Here is an 18,938-nt window from a genome sequence, read left to right on the forward strand (position 1 = left end):
TTTCTCATCACTCCTCTTCAATATATACTCTTAGGGAATTTTCAAGGAAACACTGAAGACCATCGAAGAGGATATCAAGGTTAACGGGATAAACACGGTCATATTTGCAGTGAAGAATCCTCATAAAAGATAGCAGATTCTATCTGGGATAGAAATTTCACCTACCTACGCCAAAAAGCTCCTGAAGCTGTCGCGAGCAGAGCTTCGGGTGTTGGTGGGACTTCTGACGGGGCACTGTCAGTACAAACATTATTTGTACCGTATGGGACAGTCAGCAGACAAGATTTGCAGGCTCTGTGGATCGGAAGTAGAAACGGCCGAACACTTGTTATGCAAGTGTCCGGAGCTGGCTGGCCTAAGAACCATTCACATGGGTAAGCCGGTCCTAGATACCAGAGAGGTAACGGCCAAGGCCCCTAAGGAGGTTGTCAATTTTATTAACGTCGTTGACGACCTCCCTGGGTTTCTATGAATGAGTAGGGTAGTGAACAAAAGATTTGCATGGTCGCAGTTCCCGGAAGGCTTACCGAAGCAAAACGACCCCAGGTCATGGTAGCTTCGAAGGCTAATGATATAACAGCCAACATGTCTCAAGAGGGCCAGTGCATAGAATGAGATAATAACTGATAGCTTAGACCCAGACTCATTGAGCATGATAAATGGCAATTAGAGAAAAACGAGGATCAAGATCCTTCCAGGTCCTCATCTCCTAAAAACACCCATGGACAAAAAATATAAGACAAGGATGATAGACCAAACGTTAGCTCATACCACCGCAAAGAGGTAATTACTAGAATGAGGATCTTGGTAGGTAGAGAAAAAAAAATAAAATATTCAGTTCGTCAAAAGTGAATTTTATTGCTCAGTTATCATTCACATTCCATAGTGTATGAATCACCCTAATAGGACATCAGGGAATTCCGTGTATAAACACTTCAACAACCTAGTTATGAATAGGTCAACAGGTACGTCTGAAGCTTTGGGTCTCGTACACTCGCTGAATTTTCTATCGTTGTCGATTTCAGCGAAGTTGATATATGGACTTGCCCTCCTTCTCATGAATTCCAGGTTCATTTCCCCGTTGGAGTTCATGTAGCCAACTTCTTGGGAGTAGCATAATATTTGTTCACGTACAACTGGATCGTCTTCGCTAAAATCATGACTTCTGATTTTTGCCACAGTGTCCTCGTTTGCATTGGTGGTTTCGAAGCATTTCTTGTGAGAAATGTCGGCCCTTGTTTTCACTTCTTCTAACGTTAGTGCCTGCAATATTAAAAAAAAAGGATTACTAGTGAGTTGAAAAACAAGATTAGGCATTTATATGAATAAATGATTGTCATAACGAGCAATAGGAAAATGAATAAAAATTATTGATAGCTCTAAAGAGATGAGGCTCATTTCTTGAAAACAAAATATTATGGTACTGAAGACCTAAATCTCCTGAAATTCAAAATGAATTTTCTTGTATCTATTTCACCTATACAAACTAGTGTGGTTATGATAACTTGATCGACATGAATTTTCACTTAATTCCTTAATTAATTAATAATTAATTTCCTTTCATTAGTTCCTAATTTGGAGTTACAAACGAAAATGACAATGGACAAAATGGAAGCATAAGCCCGCACAGCCTTTGTTATCGAGGTACAGGTTGCAATAGTTTGATTTTTATAGTTATTTTTCTCATAGTACCTTCCATTCACCAGATATTTAACTTCAATTTGACATAGATATTCCAATTGAAAGCTTTCATCATATGATAAGATTATTATGAATGCAAATCTTTAGTGCCCGCTTCTTTGTTCCCGATTTTTTTCTGTGGAAAACAGGTAGTTTCGAAAACCCTAAAAAGAAATTGTTGTCCAGTAATACACTTTTCAGTTCGTTCGATTTTTGTCGTATCTGTCACAGATTTCAAGAAAATAATTTCAAATGATTACTCCAGTAACCCTCAGGAAAATCCAAATTATTATGAAGATCTAGTTAGTGATGTATAAATTAATTATGAATTTGGATACTTATTTACCCAATCTGTATAGAAGATAATCATCACAACAAAGTAGGATTAGATGAAACACCCTGTATCTCGAAAAGGAAGCGTTTACAAAGCATATTTATTCTCTTGCAAACACCTTAGGAATCTCCAATTTTTCTTTGTACGTTCAATTTAGGAACACCCAGTATACGAAATCTTCAGCCTGGTTTGACTCATTAACAAATAGTGGCCTCAAATTTAGTTGTATGGATGAATTCCTCCAATACTTTGATTCCTAATGTAAAAATCAAATAACTTTCAACATTTTGAAACAAACTGTTTTTTGTGTTTTGACAATCACGAAAAATTGTTAGCTAGAAACTTCAATTCAAATTAAACATAAAAAAAAATGAACCATAATGAATACTATTTTCAAATCTAAGTACTCACATTCAAAATTGTCGGAAAAGCAGCAATCACCAAAAGGAACTTCATGTTGATGGAATTTCCGGATATTTTCAATGAAAAAAAACCCAAAATATCTCAAGATATACCGAAAATCGTAAACAAGTTTTATAGGTCTATAATTTCGATATCAATATAATGAAGTGCTTATCAAATGAAATAAAATCTCGAAATTATTAATTCAAATTCCTGGCTTGCTTTAAATACTGTGCCTTCTGTGCTTTTTACAATTTCAGAATATTTAAACAATTAATAATTTCAATCGATTTTTTTTTATGACCTTCTATTCCTAAAGCAGAAAATAATTTCAATTGCCAAATATTACTCAATTATTCTCGAGTTTATTCCTTTAAGATAGGAAAAAGACCATGAAAATACTTTTCATGTTGATGTATTCAATGTGTTCATGTAAATCAGGAAAGATTTTCAGTAATTTCAACTTTCGAACTATAGCGTTATAGTAGAGAGCTTATTGTTCATTCGGGTGCATGTGATGAAGTCTTGTTACTGTCTTTCCAGTGCCGTAAAAAATCAAATTTTTTCAAGTAACAATTGCAAAAAATAAGGTGAAAAAAACTCTAGGACTAGCCTATAATAAGTTCAATTGAGCGGCTTTTCCTTCTTTCTATATACAGTGTCCGTCAAGTATGAAACAAATTCATTTTTAGCTAAACAGACCATTTTAAGAAATAATCCTGAAACATGTCGATTTTTGATTTTAATTTACCGTATTTGAAAATTATAATGTAATATAGAGGGTGAATTACTTTCGAGTTATGCCGTCAACGTCATTTTTTTTAATGGAACACCCCCAATTTGTATCGATTTTCTGATTACATGTTGATTCCAATTGGTACAGGATGGACAAAAATAAAAAATTAAATCAAAGCAATAATTGAAACATTCACGAATACCAAAAATATTGTAGTACTAAACTGTCATTGAACACCAAAAAATTACTAAACAAATAATAACATTTCACAAAACACTAGATGACTATGTTTTTTTTTAAATTGATAAGAAATAATTTCTTTCATATATTGTGTCTGCTAGATTACAAGTACCAAACATGTTTGGAAACAGCTCATTTTTATTAATCTGAAAATGTAACAAATTACAGGGTGTTACATTCAACCCAATTGTCGCTAGACAATAAGTATTTTTGATAATATTGTTAATATAACTAATAAAGAATGATACGCGATACTTTATGAGCACACAAAACTATTGTATTTTTGTCCACCCTGTACCAATTGGAATCAAATTGTGATACATTTTTGGAATCAGCTCTGTTAAAGTATTCGGAAAAATTGAGACAAAATGGGGATGACCCATTTGAAAAAAATTACGGTGACATCATTACTCGAAAGTAATTCACCCGGTATATAGGATTATTATTTTAAAATACGGTGAATTGAAATAAAAAATCGACGTGTTTCAGGATTATTTCTTAAAATGATCTGTTAAGCTAAAAATGAATTTGTTCCATACTTTACGGACACAGTGTAGAACAAGACCCCGTGGACGCCAGAGTTGAGACATACCTAGTAGGTTTAAAAGCTGAAATGTCTCCATAGGATCAGGTGGCTTCGATAGGCAGCGGGTGATAAAGATGCATAATATTACACACAATAACGTCAGAAGTATAAAAGCTGAAAATTATACAGGGCTGGCAAGTCGGTCCTTCAGGATAATATCAATGAAAGAAATGTATGAAGAATGTTGAACGGCCAACGGAAATCTGAAGGGTGTTTTTTTAGAGCTATAGAACTTTAAATTGCAATAAAACAACGATGGATTATTCGATTGAGATGAATTTTATTTATCCGCAAGATAATTTTGTGGCATTACATTTTGAATATGATTTCTGGCATATGACTGCCACGGCAGGTTCGGATGTAGTCCAATCTGGATGTCCAATTTTCGATGACTTTTTCCAACATTTGTGGCCGTATATCGGCAATAACACGGCGACTGTTGTCTTCCAAATGGTCAAGGGTTTATGACTTATCCGCATAGACCAATGACAATACATAGCCCCACAGAAAGTAGTCTAGCGGTGATAAATCACAAGATCTTGGAGGCTAATTCACAGGTCCGAAACGTGAAATTAGGCGGTCACCAAACGTGTCTTTCAATAAATCGATTGTGGCACGAGCTGTGTGACATTTTGCACCGTCTTGTTCGAATCACAGCTCCTGGACATCATGGTTGTTCAATTCAGGAATGAAAAAGTTAGTAATCATGGCTCTATACCGATCACCATTGACTGTAACGTTCTGGCCATCATCGTTTTTGAAGGAGTACGGACCAATTTTCCACCAGCCCATAACGCGCACCAAACAGTCAGTTTTTCTGGATGTAACGGTGTTTCGACATACACTTGAGGATTAGCTTTACTCCAAATGCGGCAGTTTTGTTTGTTGACGTAGCCATCCAATCAGAAGTGCGCTTCATCGCTAAACAAAATTAAATGGACGTAGTGCGCGATACGTATTCCGCACAGAACCATTATTTTCGAAATGAAATTGCACTATTTGCAAGCGTTGTTCAGGCGTGAGTCTATTCATGATGAATTGCCAAACCAAACTGAGAATAAATCACTTGGTCGCCATCTTGAACAGTAATGCCAACTTAAAGTTATATACCTCGAAAACACCCGTTATAAGACAAGGATGATAGTCCAAACGTTAGATCATACCACCTCAAAGAGGTTAGTACTAGAATGAGCATCTTGGAAGGTAGAAAAAAAAATATTCAGTTCGCCAAAAGTGAATTTAATTGCTCAGTAATCATTCACATGCAATAGTGTATAAATCACTCTAACTGGACATCATGGAATTCCGTGTGTAAACACTTCATCAACCTAGTTATGAATAGGTCAACAGGTACGTCTGAAGCTCTGGGTCTCGTACACTCGCTGAATTTTCTATCGTTGTCGTTTTCAGCGAAGTTGATATATGGACTTGCCCACCTTCTCATTAATTCCAGGTTCATTTCCCCGTTGGAGTTCATGTAGCCAACTTCTTGGGAGTAGCATAATATTTGTTCACGTACAACTGGATCGTCTTCGCTAAAATCATTACTTCTTATTTTTGCCACAGTGTCCTCGTTTGCATTGGTGGTTTCGAAGCATTTCTTGTGAGAAATGTCGGCTCTTGTTTCCATTTCTTCTATCGTTAGTGCCTGCAATATTGAAAAAAAAGGATTACTAGTGAGTTGAAAAACAAGAGTAGGCATTTATATGAATAAATGATTGTCATAACGAGCAATAGGAAAATGGATAAAAATTATAACAAGCTCTGAAGAGATGAGGCTCATTTCATGGAAACAAAATAGTATGGTACTGAAGACCTCGAGGAAGTCCTGAAATTCAAAACGAATTTTCTTGTATCTTTTTCACCTATATAAACTAGTGTGGTTATGATAACGTGATCAACATGAGTTTTCACTTAATTCCTTAATTAATTAATAATTTATTTCCTTTCCTTAGTTCCTAATTTGGAGTTACAAACGAAAATGACAGATTCCTCGGATAATTTTGAAAAAAAAAGTCCCGAAAGCATGGGCACGCACACCCTTTGTTATCGAGATACAGGTTGCTATAGTTTGATTTTATAGTTTTTTTTTCTCATAGCACCTTCCATTCACTAGATATTCAACTTCAATTTGACATAGATATTCGAATTGAAAGTTTTCATCATATGATATGCTTATTTTGAATGCAAATCTTCAGTGCCCGCTTCTTTGCTCCCGACTTTTTTTTTGTGGAAAACCGGTAGTTTAGAAAACCATAAAAAAAAATTGTTGTCCAGTAATACACTTTTCAGTTCCTTCAATTTTTATCGTATCTGTCACAGATTTCAAGAAAATGATTTCAAATGATTACTCCACTTACCCTCAGGAAAATCCAAATTATTATGAAGATCTAGTTAATGATGTATAAATTAATTATGAATTGCGATACTTATTTACCCAATCAGTAAAGAAGATAATCATCACAACAAAGTAGGATTAGATGAAATACCCTGTATCTCGATAACAAAGCGTTTACAAAGCATGTTTATTCTCTTGAAAACACCTTAGGAATCTCCAATTTTTCTTAGTACGTTCAATTTGGGAACACCCAGTATACGAAATATTCAGCCTGGTTTTACTCATTAACAAATAGAGGCCTCAAATTTAGTTGTATGGATGAATTCCTCCAATACTTTGATTCCTAATGTAAAAATCAAATAACTTTCAACATTTTGAAACAAACTGTTTTTTGTGTTTTAACAATCACGAAAAATTGTTAGCTAGAAACTTCAATTCAAATTAATCATAAAAAAAATGAACCATAATGAATACTATTTTCAAATCTAAGTACTCACATTCAAAATTGTCGGTAAAGCAGCAATCACCAAAAGGAACTTCATGTTGATGGAATGTCCGGATATTTTCAATGAAAAAAAACCCAAAATATCTCAAGATATACCGAAAATCGTAAACGAGTTTTATAGGTCTATAATTTCGATATCAATAAAATGAAGTGCTTATCAAATGAAATAAAATCTCGAAATTATTAATTCAAATTCCTGGCTTGCTTCAAATACTGTGCCTTCTGTGCTTTTTACAATTTCAGAATATTTAAACAATTAAGAATTTCAATCGATTTTTTTTATGACCTTCTATTCCTAAAGCAGAAAATAATTTCAATTGCCAAATATTACTCAATTATTCTCGAGTTTATTCCTTTAAGATAGGAAAGAGACCATGAAAATACTCTTTATGTTGATGTATTCAATGTGTTCATGTAAATCAGGAAAGATTTTCAGTAATTTCAACTTTCGAACTATAGCGTTATAGTAAAGAGCTTATTGTTCATTCAGGTGCATATGATGGAGTCTTGTTACCGTCTTTCCAGTGGCGTAGAAAATACATTTTTTTTCAAGTAATGATTGCAAAAAATAAGGTGACAAAAACTCTAGGACTACTTTGCATATAACTGCTTAAAAATCAGCCCACTATATAACGTTATTTCCGGTCTTTTAACACAACTTAGCAAGCCTATAATAAGTTCAATTGAGCGGCTTTTCCTTCTTTCTATATACAGTGTCCGTCAAGTATGGAATAAATTCATTTTTAGCTGAACAGACCATTTTCAGAAATAATCCTGAAACACGTCGATTTTTGATTTTAATTTACCGTATTTTAAAATTATAATGTAATATACAGGGTGAATTACTTTCGAGTAATGCCGTCACCGTCATTTTGTATCAATTTTCTGATTACATGTTGATTCCAATTGGTACAGGATAGACAAAAATAATAATGTATATCCAAGCAATAATTGAAACATTCACGAATACCAAAAATATTGTAGTACTAAACTGTCATTGAACACCAAAAAATTACTAAACAAATAATGTCATTTCACAAAAAACTAGATGACTATGTTTTTTTTTTAAATTGATAACAAATAATTTCATTCATATTCTGTCTGCTAGACCACAAGTACCAAACATGTTTGAAAACAGCTCATTTTTATTAATCTGAAAATGTAACAAATTACAAGTGTCGCTAGACAATAAGTATTTTTGATAATATTGTTAATTTAACTAATAAAGAATGTTTCGCGTTACTTTATGAGCACACACAAAACTATTTTATTTTGTCCACCGTGTACCAATTGGAATCAATATATGATACATTTTTGGAATAAGCTCTGCTAGAGTATTCGGATAAATTGAGACAAAATGGGTATGATCCATTTGAAAAAAATTACGGTGACATCATTACTCGAAAGTGATTCACCCTGTATATTAGATAATTATTTTAAAATACGGTAAATTGAAATAAAAACTCGACGCGTTTCAAGATTATTTCTTAAAATGGTCTGTTTAGTTAAAAATTAATTTGTTCCATACTTTACGGACACAGTGTAGATCAAGACCCCGTGGACGCCAGAGTTGAGACATACCTAGTAGGTTCAAAAGCTGAAATGTCTCCATACGATTAGATGGTTGATAAAGATGCGTAATATTACACACAATAACGTCAGAAGTATAAAAGCTAAAATTTATACAGGGCTGGCAAGTCGGTCCTTCAGGATGTAATATCAATGAAAGAAATGCATGAAGAATGTTGAATGTCAAACGGAAATCTAAAGGGTGTTTTCTTTAGAACTATAAAACTCTAAATTGCAATAAAACAATGATGGATTATTCGATTGACATGAATTTTATTTATCCGAAAGATAATCTTGTGGCATTACATTTTAAATATGATTTCTGGCATATGACCGCCACGGCTGGCTCGGATGTAGTCCAATCTGATGTCCAATTTTCGATGACTTTCTCCAACATTTGTGGCCGTATATCGGCAATAACACGGCGAATGTTGTCTTCCAAATGGTCAAGGGTTTGTGGCTTATCCGCATAGACCAATGACTTTACATAGCCCCACAGAAAGTAGTCTAAGGTGTTAAATCACAAGATCTTAGAGGCCAATTCACAGGTCCAAAACGTGAAATTAGGCGGTCACCAAACGTGTCTTTCATTAAATCGATTGTGGCACGAGCTGTGTGACATGTTGCACCGTCTTGTTGGAATCACAGCTCCTGGACATCATGGTTGTTCAATTCAGGAATGAAAAAGTTAGTAATCATGGCTCTATACCGATCACCATTGACTGTAACATTCTGGCCATCATCGTTTTTGAAGGAGTACGGACCAATGATTCCACCAGCCCATAAAGCGCACCAAACAGTCAGTTTTTCTGGATGTAACGGTGTTTCGACATACACTTGAGGATTAGCATTACTCCAAATGCGGCAGTTTTGTTTGTTGACGTAGCCATTCAATCAGAAGTGCGCTTCATCGCTAAACAAAATAAAATGGACGTAGTGCGCGATACGTATTCCGCACAGAACCATTATTTTCGAAATAAAATTTCACTATTTGCAAGCGTTGTTCAGGCGTGAGTCTATTCATGATGAATTGCCAAACCAAACTGAGAATAAATCACTTGGCAGCTGTTAAATCGGTCGCCATCTTGAACAGTAATGCCAACTTGAAGTTATATACCTCGAAACACCCGTTCTAAGACAAGGATGATAGTCCAAACGTTAGATCATACCACCTCAAAGAGGTTAGTACTAGAATGAGCGTCTTGGAAGGTAAAGAAAAAAAAATTCATTTCGTCAAAAGTGATTTTTATTGCTCAGTAATCATTCACATGCAATAGTTTATGAATCACACGAACAGGACATCAGGGAATTCCGTGTATAAACACTTCAACAACCTAGTTATGAATAGGTCAACAGGTACGTCTGAAGCTCTGGGTCTCGTACACTCGCTGAATTTCCTATCGTTGTCGTTTTCAGCGAAGTTAATTAATGAACTTGCCCTCCTTCTCATGAATTCTTGGTTCAATTCCCCCATGGAGTTCATGAAGCCAACTTCTTGGGTGTAGCATAATATTTGTTCACGTACAACTGGATCGTCTTCGCTAAAATCATGACTTCTGATTTTTGCCACAGTGTCCTCGTTTGCATTGGTGGTTTCGAAGCATTTCTTGTGAGAAATGTCGGCCCTTTTTGTCATTTCTTCTAATGTTAGTGCCTGCATTATTAAGAAAAAGGATTACTAGTGAGTTGAAAAACAAGATTAGGCATTTATATGAATTAATGATTGTCTTAACGAGTAATAGGAAAATGAATAAAATTATTAAAAGCTCTGAAAAGGTGAGGCCCATTTCTTGAAAACAAAATATTATGGTTCTGAAAACCTAAACGTCCTGAAATTTAAAATTGATTTTCTTGAAGCCATTTCACCTCTACAAACTAGTGTTCCTAAAGTTTCTTATTTGGAGTAACAAACGAAAATGACAGATTTCTCGGATGATTTTGAAAAAAAAAGTCCTGGAGGCATGGGCCCGCACACCCTTTGTTATCGAGATACAGGTTGCTATAGTTTGATTTTATAGGTTTTTTTCTCATACCACCTTCCATTCACCAGATATTTAACTTCAATTTGACATAGATATTCCAATTGAAAGCTTTCATCATATGACATGCTTATTTTGAATGCAAATCTTTAGTGCCCGCTTCTTTCCTCCACACCTTTTTTTTTGTGGAAAACTGGTAGTTGAGAAAACCATAAAAAGAAATTCTGGTAGAGTGATACACTTATCAGTTCCTTTGAGTTTTGTCGTATCTGTTACCAATTTCAAGATTATAATTTCAAATAATTACTCCAGTAACCCTCAGGAAAATCCAAATTATTATGAAGATCTAGTTAGTTATGTAAAAACTAACTATGAATTTGGATACTTATTTACCCAATCTGTATAGAAAATTAAGATATATTCGATAAACTGGTATAATCATCACAACAGGAGGATTAGATGAAACACCCTGTTTTTCGAAAAAAAAAAAGCGTTTATAAAGCATGTTTATACGTATTCTCTTGAAAACACCTGAATCTGTCATTTTCCTTTGTACGTTCAATTGAGGAACACCTTGTATACAAAATCTTCAGCCTGATTTTACTCATTAACAAATAGAGGCCCCAAATTTGATTTGGATGGATGCATTCCTTCAATACTTTGGTTTCTAATATAAAAATCAAATCACTTTGAACATTATGAAACAAACTGTTTCTTATTGTTTGGACAATCACGATAAATTCAATTCCAATTAAACATAAAAAATAAAGAATCATAATGAATACTATTTTCAAATCTAAGTACTCACATTCAAAATTGTCGTTAAAGCAGCAATCACCAAAAGGAACTTCATGTTGATGGAATGTCCGGATATTTTCAATGAAAAACACCCAAAATATCTCAAAATATACCGAAAATCGTAAACGAGTTTAATTGGTCTATAATTTTGATATCGATATAATGATGTGCTTATCAAATGAAATAAAATCTCGAAATTATTAACTCAAATTCCTGGCTTGCCTTATATACTGTGCGATCTGTGGTTTTTACAATTTCAGAATATTTAAACAATTAAGAATTTCAATCGATTTTTTTTGTGACCTTCTATTCCTAAAGCAGAAAATAATTTCAATTGCCAAATATTACTCAATTATTCTCGAGTTCACGATAGGAAAAAAGATCCATGAAAATACTTTTTATGTTGATGTATTCAATGTGTTCATGTAAATCAGGAAAGATTTTCAGTAGTTTCAACTTTAGAACTGTAGCGTGATAGTAAGGAGCTTATTGTTCATTCAGGTGCATATGATGGAGTCTTGTTACTGTCTTTCCAGTGGCGTAAAAAATCAATTTTTTTCAAGTAACGATTGCAAAAAATAAGGTGAAAAAAAACTCTAGGACTACTTTGCATGTAACTGCTTAAAAATCAGCCCTCTATATAACGTTATTTTCGGTCTTCTAACACAACTTAGCAAGACTTTAATAAGTTCAATTGAGCTGCTTTTCCTTCTTTCTATATACACTGTGTCCGTCAAGTATGGAACAAATTCATTTTTAGCTGAACAGACCATTTGAAGAAATAATCCTGAAACACGTCGATTATTGATTTTAATTTACCGTATTTTAAAATAATAATCTAATATACAGGGTGAATTACTTCCGAGTAATGACGTCACCGTCATTTTTTTTTAATGGAACAGTTCCATTTTGTCTCAATTTTCAGATTACTCTAGCTGAGCTGATTCCAAAAATGTATCAGATGTTGATTCCAATTGGTACAGGATGGACAAAAATAATAAATTAAATATAAGCAATAATTAAAACATTTACGAATACCAAAAATATTGTAGTACTAAACTGTCATTGAACACCAAAAAATTACTTAACAAATAATGACAATTCACAAAAAACTAGACGACTATGTTTTTTTTTTCAAATTGATAAGAAATAATTTCTTTCATATTCTGTCTGCCTGACCACAAGTACCAAACATGTTTGGAAACATCTCATTTTTATCAATCTAAAAATGTAACAAACTACAGGGTGGTACATTAAAACCAATTGTCGCTAGACATTAAGTATTTTTGATAATATTGTCAATTTAACTAATAAAGAATGTTACGCATTACTCTATGAGCACACACAAAACTTTTGTATTTTTGTCCACCCTGTACCAATTGCAATCAACATGTAATACATTTTTGGAATCAGCTCAGCTTAAGTAATCGGAAAATTGAGACAAAATGGGGGTGTTTCATAAAAAAAAAATACGGTGACGTCATGACTCGAAAGTAATTCACCCTGTATATTAGATTATTATTTTAAAATACGGTAAATTAAAATGAAAAATCGACGTGTTTCAGGATTATTTCTTAAAATGGTCTGTTTAGCTACAAATTAATTTGTTCCATACTTTACGGACACAGTGTAGATCAAGACCCCGTGGACGCCAGAGTTGAGACATACCTTGTAGGTTTAAAAGCTGAAATGTTTGCATAGGAACAGGTGGCTTCGATAGGCAGCGGGTGATAAAGATGCATAATATTGCACACAATAACGTCAGAAGTATAAAAGCTAAAATTTATACAGGGCTGGCAAGTCGGTCCTTCAGGATGTAATATCAATGAAAGAAATGCATGAAGAATGTTGAATGTCAATCGGAAATCTACAACTCCACTTCTTGTCGTTCGGTCAATGGCAGTTTCATGCAGGAAAGTAGGTACCACTTGTCCGCACTGGTTAGGAAAATTACTATTTCATATCATTCACTTATTTACTCATTTATTATATGCAAAATTTTAACATAATCTTTAAACATCTAAAGTTTTTCCATTAATCATGTAATAAATCCTTCTTTCCACGCAAATGAAAGTGTTAAAAACTGCATCCTCTGGACTGCCTTTCCTAGTAACACATTCGTTCAGTAGCCTCTCAACATCAGGAGCTTCCTTGACTGGAGTCGGCAATACTCTTCTGACCAATTCCTTCATCAGATAACCACTAGCATCGAGAAGACCACCTGACTTGGCCACGCAAAAGAAGAGTTTTCGGGATTGAGGATCTCTAATCAGTTGTGCTAATTCCTGGTAGTTTTTTCTGTCGAAGCCTGTTTTAGCCCTGCAAACTTCTACGTATCCTTGTAGGTCTTCATTTCCCTGTAACAAAAAATGGTAACCTACTGGTATATTCCGTTTTTTTTACTCTATGGTTCATCAGTACAATTTCTATTGGGAAATATCTCGACACGTGAGGAATTAAACATATTAATCGAAATAATAATATAAGATAATCAGATATATTATATTGAGATTTAATCAAAGAGGAACTTGCGATGTCATTGAAGGTGAGTAGCGATAGGCCGATTTTGCTCTTTTTGTAGCTTATCAGTATCGCACAACTAAACATCGGTGTCAACCAACAAGAGGTCATTTAATTTCTGTTTTCCATTATTCAAATAATAGATATTACTGTACTGCTCATAGCTTACTCGAAAACTGAAAAAGGATCTATATAAAATTCAGAAGAAGAATCGGTTTTCAACCACATAAAGAGGTTTTTAAGTTCTTTTGGAATGTCGGTTTGAATCCTTCCATTATTTTTCTGCATTTGATATTCATTGAATAATTAATTAATGTGCAATTTGCAATTTTTTATTATGTCTACATCTTCGTAAATTGTCTTTGATTATATTATATTCTATTTCTGCTTCATGTTCTGGACATAGTTCCATAAAACATCGATTTTTTTATTACATGTATGTAATTATCGAGAAACTGCAGCGGTACTATTGAATGAAAATTGCATAACAAAAATTTCTAGTTACCAATGACACCACAAAAATTTCCAAAAATTTTAGATGCTCAGTACAATTATTCGGGAAAAATATAGTTAAAAATGAAACAATGTAACCGAGTATAATATATAGAGTCATAGATTTTCGAGAGGCAAAAAGAATTGTGGCGAAAATATCAAAATGAAATGAACGCATGCAATTTTCAAATAACCGTCTTTCCACACGAGATGTTTCGAACAATAACTAATAAAATAATATTAAAAATTTATTGTTAATATTTATTCCACATGCTGTGAATAAATTACTGATAATTGACCAATAAAAACCTGGTTTGAAAGGATAGTTGAAAGAATTTTTCTCTATACTACCGATAATTTGAATATGCCATAACTTTTTCTCAGCAAATGTTAATTTGAGACATAAATGATACTTCAGTTTCTTGATGAATCAATTCTATCCAAAACACGTTCGTACGAATGGTGCAACGCATTTAGAAGAGATCCAGATGTGGTGTTATCATTCTGTAAAAATGCTACTCTTATTTAAATTAAATAAATTTTGAAGTTTTTCAACATAGTATTTATTTACATACCCCGGCATCTGTTGAGTAAAAACAAAGCAATACAACAAATAATAACTCTTTAATCATTTTCAGCTAGTCGACGTCTATCACGGGTGAACTGTTACAATTTTTCATGGTTCCTGAAATATATCAGAAAAAAGTTCATTAAGGAGTTATGAACGATAAAGTTGATGGAATCGTAAAATTCCTCAGCGATTTGTTCGATCCCTGATTTTCAATCCAGAAAGTCATTGATGGAACGAAATGTCTTCTTATTCAGTGAAGAATAAAATTAGAATAACTAGTTAGTTCTGAGCTGAACGAACATAACTGAATTGAACCTCTAAAGTCAGATTATATCATGAATCAAACAACAAAGTTGAGAATCCACTGACGTGAAGTTAGGAGCTTTTGGGCGCTCGTCATTATGCGCCAATTGCGCCCTTGGAAACCGCATCGTTGTTTAGAGACCTCAAAAGATGCTCTAACAATTTTTTTAGTCTTTTCTATTCACTTGAATAATAACCACAGAAATATAGTTCATAATATTTTGTGACAGACTGGGAGTCAGAAAAAGGGTGTTAAGTTGAATTATTGAGACGTATTCGAGTTTTACAAGAAAATATGTGAAAATATTGTAGAGGTAGCATTGGGAATCATATTCTGAGGGAAAAATGTATTACTCAATAGACGGCTGCATTGATGTTTGGGGAGATGAATGCATTATGATTAATCAATTCAACAACTTGAATTGGCACTGAGATATGAGCAATGAATTTTAAAGCGTTTTGTTGATATTGAATAATAATTTCGAATTTCCTACCAAATTTCAGGCTGATCGTACCATAAAAACGGTCTGAAAGAATATTGGAGAAAAATCATTCGATATTTCTTCATTTCCTAAAAAAGGATGAACTTTAATTTATTTATTCACTAAATTAATTTATTTCCAACAATTGCAACTTGAAGTAATGGTAGCATCTGCGAAATCATATTTTATCGGTACCTCCTTTTTTTTAATAGTTTCAATAAAATTAAAAATGTATTTGAAAAGAAAAATATCTCTTGTTCTAATACGTTGGGTGATAAACCAATAGTAACCTCTTCACTTTTCGTCGAGTGCAGTATTCTTCCAGAAAGATTCCCAAACAAATATACAAAGATCAATAATTGTTTTGAATCATCTAATGGATCTAGCAGTCTTAAAATAACCATAGAAACGTTTTCGTATTGCCATCCAATTTACACCGAGTCACTTCCAAGGTAGCAAACTAGGAACTGCCAACCAATAATGATTATTATCTCCCACTTAAGCCTAGACCTGCATTCAACTGTTAAACCACAATATGTTAAAACTGATTGAGCCGAGATTAATCGATCTTCTTGATTTAACCTTGAACTTGCAAGAAGATTGAATATATAAAAGGATCATCTCTGTAAAACTTCATCAGTATTCTTCGTCTTCTTGTTTATACCTCAGCCTAGCTAAAAACGAATTCAAACAAAATGAAATTTCTTGTGGTAGCAGCTTGTGTTTTGTTGACTGTTCAGGTAATATGGGAAATATTATGGTTGTTATATTTTATTAGATATGTAGAAAATTTGATACCAGTATTTTCCTTTTTATCCTGAGAAATCGATCGATGAATTTTAAATGTTGAAATTCAAAGGAAAAATTGTGTTATCGTGTACTCTTCAGGACAATATTGATTATTCAATATAATATTATGAAACTCCGAAATTCTTCTATTATCTCGGGTTTCTTTTCAAAATTTTAACCTCGTTTATATGAATATGTAATACATTTTTTTATATTCTGCTTTAATATTTATTATTCCGATAACACGAAGTCAATATAAATGTTGAGAGTTCTGAGAAATTCATTGCCGAGCCAAGAAATCTCTTAAGATGCCTACCGGAGATGTAGGCAGACCATTAGGTCAAAAATCGATCAAACCATGATCACAAAGCCCGGAATCATCTGACTGCAGCCGAAAAAGCCTTCAGCTTCATACGAATTTTTCATCAAAATTGTTATTTTATTTCTAAATACATCAATTCATTTCCATTTTATCAAAGTTTCAAATTATCGAGAAACTAACATTTCAACCTTCCCTATTTGAGCTAATTGAAAATTGCTCATTAATGAATAGAACCGTGGCCATCTGGTTCTGAATCTTAGCTGAAAATCTCAAGTTTCTAGGTTTCCTCAGTCGGGAGTTATCCGGATAACGTACGGACGAACATAATTGAATTTGACCCCAAATTTTTCATCTGTAAGTCGAATCTAATACTTCAAAGCTTATTTTGGATCAACATTTGAACAATAGGAATAGAAATTGCGACAAATTCCTTGTTCAATATGTTCATTGATTCTGGTATTAAATTGCAAACTCCTCACCTCTTGTAAACATATAGTTGATCTTATAATCCACCCTTTGACTCTTCATTCAAAATTCAAACACGAAATTTTACTCCTTGCAGTTATCGAATGAATTTTCTACATGAACTGATGCTTATATCTTTAAATATTTGTCAATTTCAATAATTTGTCCTTTTATTAATTCATCGATATACAAACCCAACTTTTTTTGTATATCTCGAATAATCTGTGTATCTTTCATTTTACATTTACTGTCAAAGAATAGGATCTGTAATGAATAGGCAAAACATCTTTGTGGATCTCATAAAAATTAATTGTAGACGAGTTGCACTTGAAATGAAGATTTAAAAAATCTCTTCTTGAAAGACAAAAGCGTCCCTATCCCTTTTCAAATGAGTCTCATCGTTTCTTTCTGCGCTTTTCACGAACTGAATGAACTCGAGAATTCATTATATTGTTCCCTTTTATATAATACACGTCCCAGTTCAAATGGGACCTAATCATTCTGAAAGCATCGCCTGCAAATTACAATGATGTAATAATACTAGGAAGGATAATAACGTGTCCTCATTCCATTCGGTACAACATTTCATTCGGAAAATATGAGACCGATGGGGTAAAATGAAATTTAACCCCGAATTCTGCCTCCTCTCGTCTAAATTTCGTGAAGGAGCTTCACTTTCCCTTCTCCGTTTGTAAAGAGTTGGGCATAAAATGCAATACAGTGAGAATTAGGGTGCCATAAGGAACGGGAAGGATATTATTGTAGGTTTGAATGACGTATAAATTTTGCTTTACGTTCTTCTACTTGTCTTTAGTGTCGTCTTTTGTTTTCGGGTAAAATCCTTCGTTTTTCTTGATGGGGTCTAATTGACGATCTACAGTTTCATGAATGTTTCCATTCCATGTATAATATTGTTATTGAAAACAGTGGTGCAATTTTCGTAAGTTATTGCACAAGTGCAATAACAAGTGCATCAAAATTACCGATAATTTTGCATGACAACTGCATGAGTTCATTTTCATTTTTGGAGAAAGAGCTCGACACCGAAGGTGTAGGGCTCTTTCTCCAAAAATGAAAATGACCGAATGCAGTTTTTCAAAGAATAAACCATTACATCACTTGTCAAACTGATGTAGAATGGAATTGCCATAGATTCGAACTGTGTAAGATGCATAGAAACTATGCATCTATGAACAGAACAATTATCGCAGTGCAGTTTCGCTTCCTACAATGCAATTATCGCTGTAATTTTCGATAATTGTTCTCCATATACATAGAATTTTTGACAGGAAGGAAATATTCATTAACAGCTAACACAACTCTTTAGAAACGTAAATTTTAATATCAACATTGCGATGTTACCAAATTCCTCTGAAAGAAAACAAATTTTATATTCTACATTTAATTCACCGAGCGAGTAAACCAGGACGCGAGAAAAAATTATTTTTTTACTACCTGTGATATTTACAGAATTTTTTTTATTTAATGGATTCGGTCCTTACTTGGCGGAAATTCATTATAAATAAAATAAAACGAAGTAATTTCCACTAACATAGTGGAAATTACTTCGTTTTATTTTATTTACAGAATTAGTATTTGCAGAAAAAAAGGAAGATAAGGAACGAGCAGTAAATTCTGACCAAATCTATGAATCTGTTCACAATAGCTCAAGTAAAGGGTTTTCCAGTAAAAGTTTCCAATTCTATCTACCCCTATTGAATTTAATATTCATTATTCAACATTCCTTTGAGCAATTAATAGTATTTTTTGAAAAACAACGTGAGTTATAATAACTCACTGCTATAACTCACTATAATAAATCAGAAA

The 18,938-nt window shown here is 33.4% G+C and overlaps 5 protein-coding genes across 8 annotated transcripts in view; 2 read left to right on the forward strand and 3 right to left on the reverse strand.

Moving 5' to 3' along the window:
- Positions 1-18,938, forward strand: part of LOC123671082 (calbindin-32) — a 151,009-nt gene that overhangs the window by 80,581 nt on the left and 51,490 nt on the right. The gene's annotated exons all lie outside the window — the stretch shown is intronic.
- Positions 1-18,938, forward strand: part of LOC123674081 — a 31,664-nt gene that overhangs the window by 9,883 nt on the left and 2,843 nt on the right. Inside the window, exon 4 of the mRNA XM_045608944.1 lies at positions 16,210-16,275. Within this exon, the coding sequence (XP_045464900.1) occupies positions 16,210-16,275 (66 nt within the window). The remainder of the gene's footprint in view (positions 1-16,209; positions 16,276-18,938) is intronic.
- Positions 839-6,974, reverse strand: LOC123671087. 2 transcript variants are annotated; one of them, XM_045604753.1, is made up of 2 exons: positions 6,814-6,974; positions 839-1,263 (listed from the first exon to the last, which is right to left on the reverse strand). In XM_045604753.1, the coding sequence occupies exons 1-2, from the start codon at positions 6,856-6,858 to the stop codon at positions 895-897; spliced, it is 414 nt and encodes a 137-aa protein (XP_045460709.1). In that variant the 5' UTR covers positions 6,859-6,974; the 3' UTR covers positions 839-894. The 2 variants fall into 2 exon arrangements, with proteins under 2 accessions (XP_045460709.1, XP_045460710.1); XM_045604754.1 differs by lacking the exon at positions 6,814-6,974 and adding an exon at positions 2,426-2,608.
- Positions 5,202-11,342, reverse strand: LOC123671086. 2 transcript variants are annotated; one of them, XM_045604752.1, is made up of 2 exons: positions 11,178-11,342; positions 5,202-5,626 (listed from the first exon to the last, which is right to left on the reverse strand). In XM_045604752.1, the coding sequence occupies exons 1-2, from the start codon at positions 11,220-11,222 to the stop codon at positions 5,258-5,260; spliced, it is 414 nt and encodes a 137-aa protein (XP_045460708.1). In that variant the 5' UTR covers positions 11,223-11,342; the 3' UTR covers positions 5,202-5,257. The 2 variants fall into 2 exon arrangements, with proteins under 2 accessions (XP_045460708.1, XP_045460707.1); XM_045604751.1 differs by lacking the exon at positions 5,202-5,626 and adding an exon at positions 9,619-10,044 and having other exon boundaries at positions 11,178-11,335.
- Positions 13,134-14,903, reverse strand: LOC123671088. The gene is made up of 2 exons (XM_045604755.1): positions 14,755-14,903; positions 13,134-13,524 (listed from the first exon to the last, which is right to left on the reverse strand). The coding sequence occupies exons 1-2, from the start codon at positions 14,809-14,811 to the stop codon at positions 13,180-13,182; spliced, it is 402 nt and encodes a 133-aa protein (XP_045460711.1). The 5' UTR covers positions 14,812-14,903; the 3' UTR covers positions 13,134-13,179.

This window comes from Harmonia axyridis, chromosome 1, assembly GCF_914767665.1.
Source record: "Harmonia axyridis chromosome 1, icHarAxyr1.1, whole genome shotgun sequence".
In the NCBI taxonomy this organism is placed as follows: Eukaryota; Metazoa; Arthropoda; class Insecta; order Coleoptera; family Coccinellidae; genus Harmonia; species Harmonia axyridis.

Bases quoted from the DNA above. Each gene is read 5' to 3' on its own strand.
- LOC123671086 (XM_045604752.1), bottom strand. From the start codon at position 11,222: ATGAAGTTCCTTTTGGTGATTGCTGCTTTAACGACAATTTTGAAT. The intron at 5,627-11,177 runs GTGAGTACTTAG...TCAATATTGCAG, and splicing joins CTTTAACGACAATTTTGAAT to GCACTAACGATAGAAGAAAT.
- LOC123671087 (XM_045604753.1), bottom strand. From the start codon at position 6,858: ATGAAGTTCCTTTTGGTGATTGCTGCTTTACCGACAATTTTGAAT. The intron at 1,264-6,813 runs GTGAGTACTTAG...TTAATATTGCAG, and splicing joins CTTTACCGACAATTTTGAAT to GCACTAACGTTAGAAGAAGT.
- LOC123671088 (XM_045604755.1), bottom strand. From the start codon at position 14,811: ATGATTAAAGAGTTATTATTTGTTGTATTGCTTTGTTTTTACTCAACA. The intron at 13,525-14,754 runs GTATGTAAATAA...TTTTTGTTACAG, and splicing joins TTTACTCAACAGATGCCGGG to GGAAATGAAGACCTACAAGG.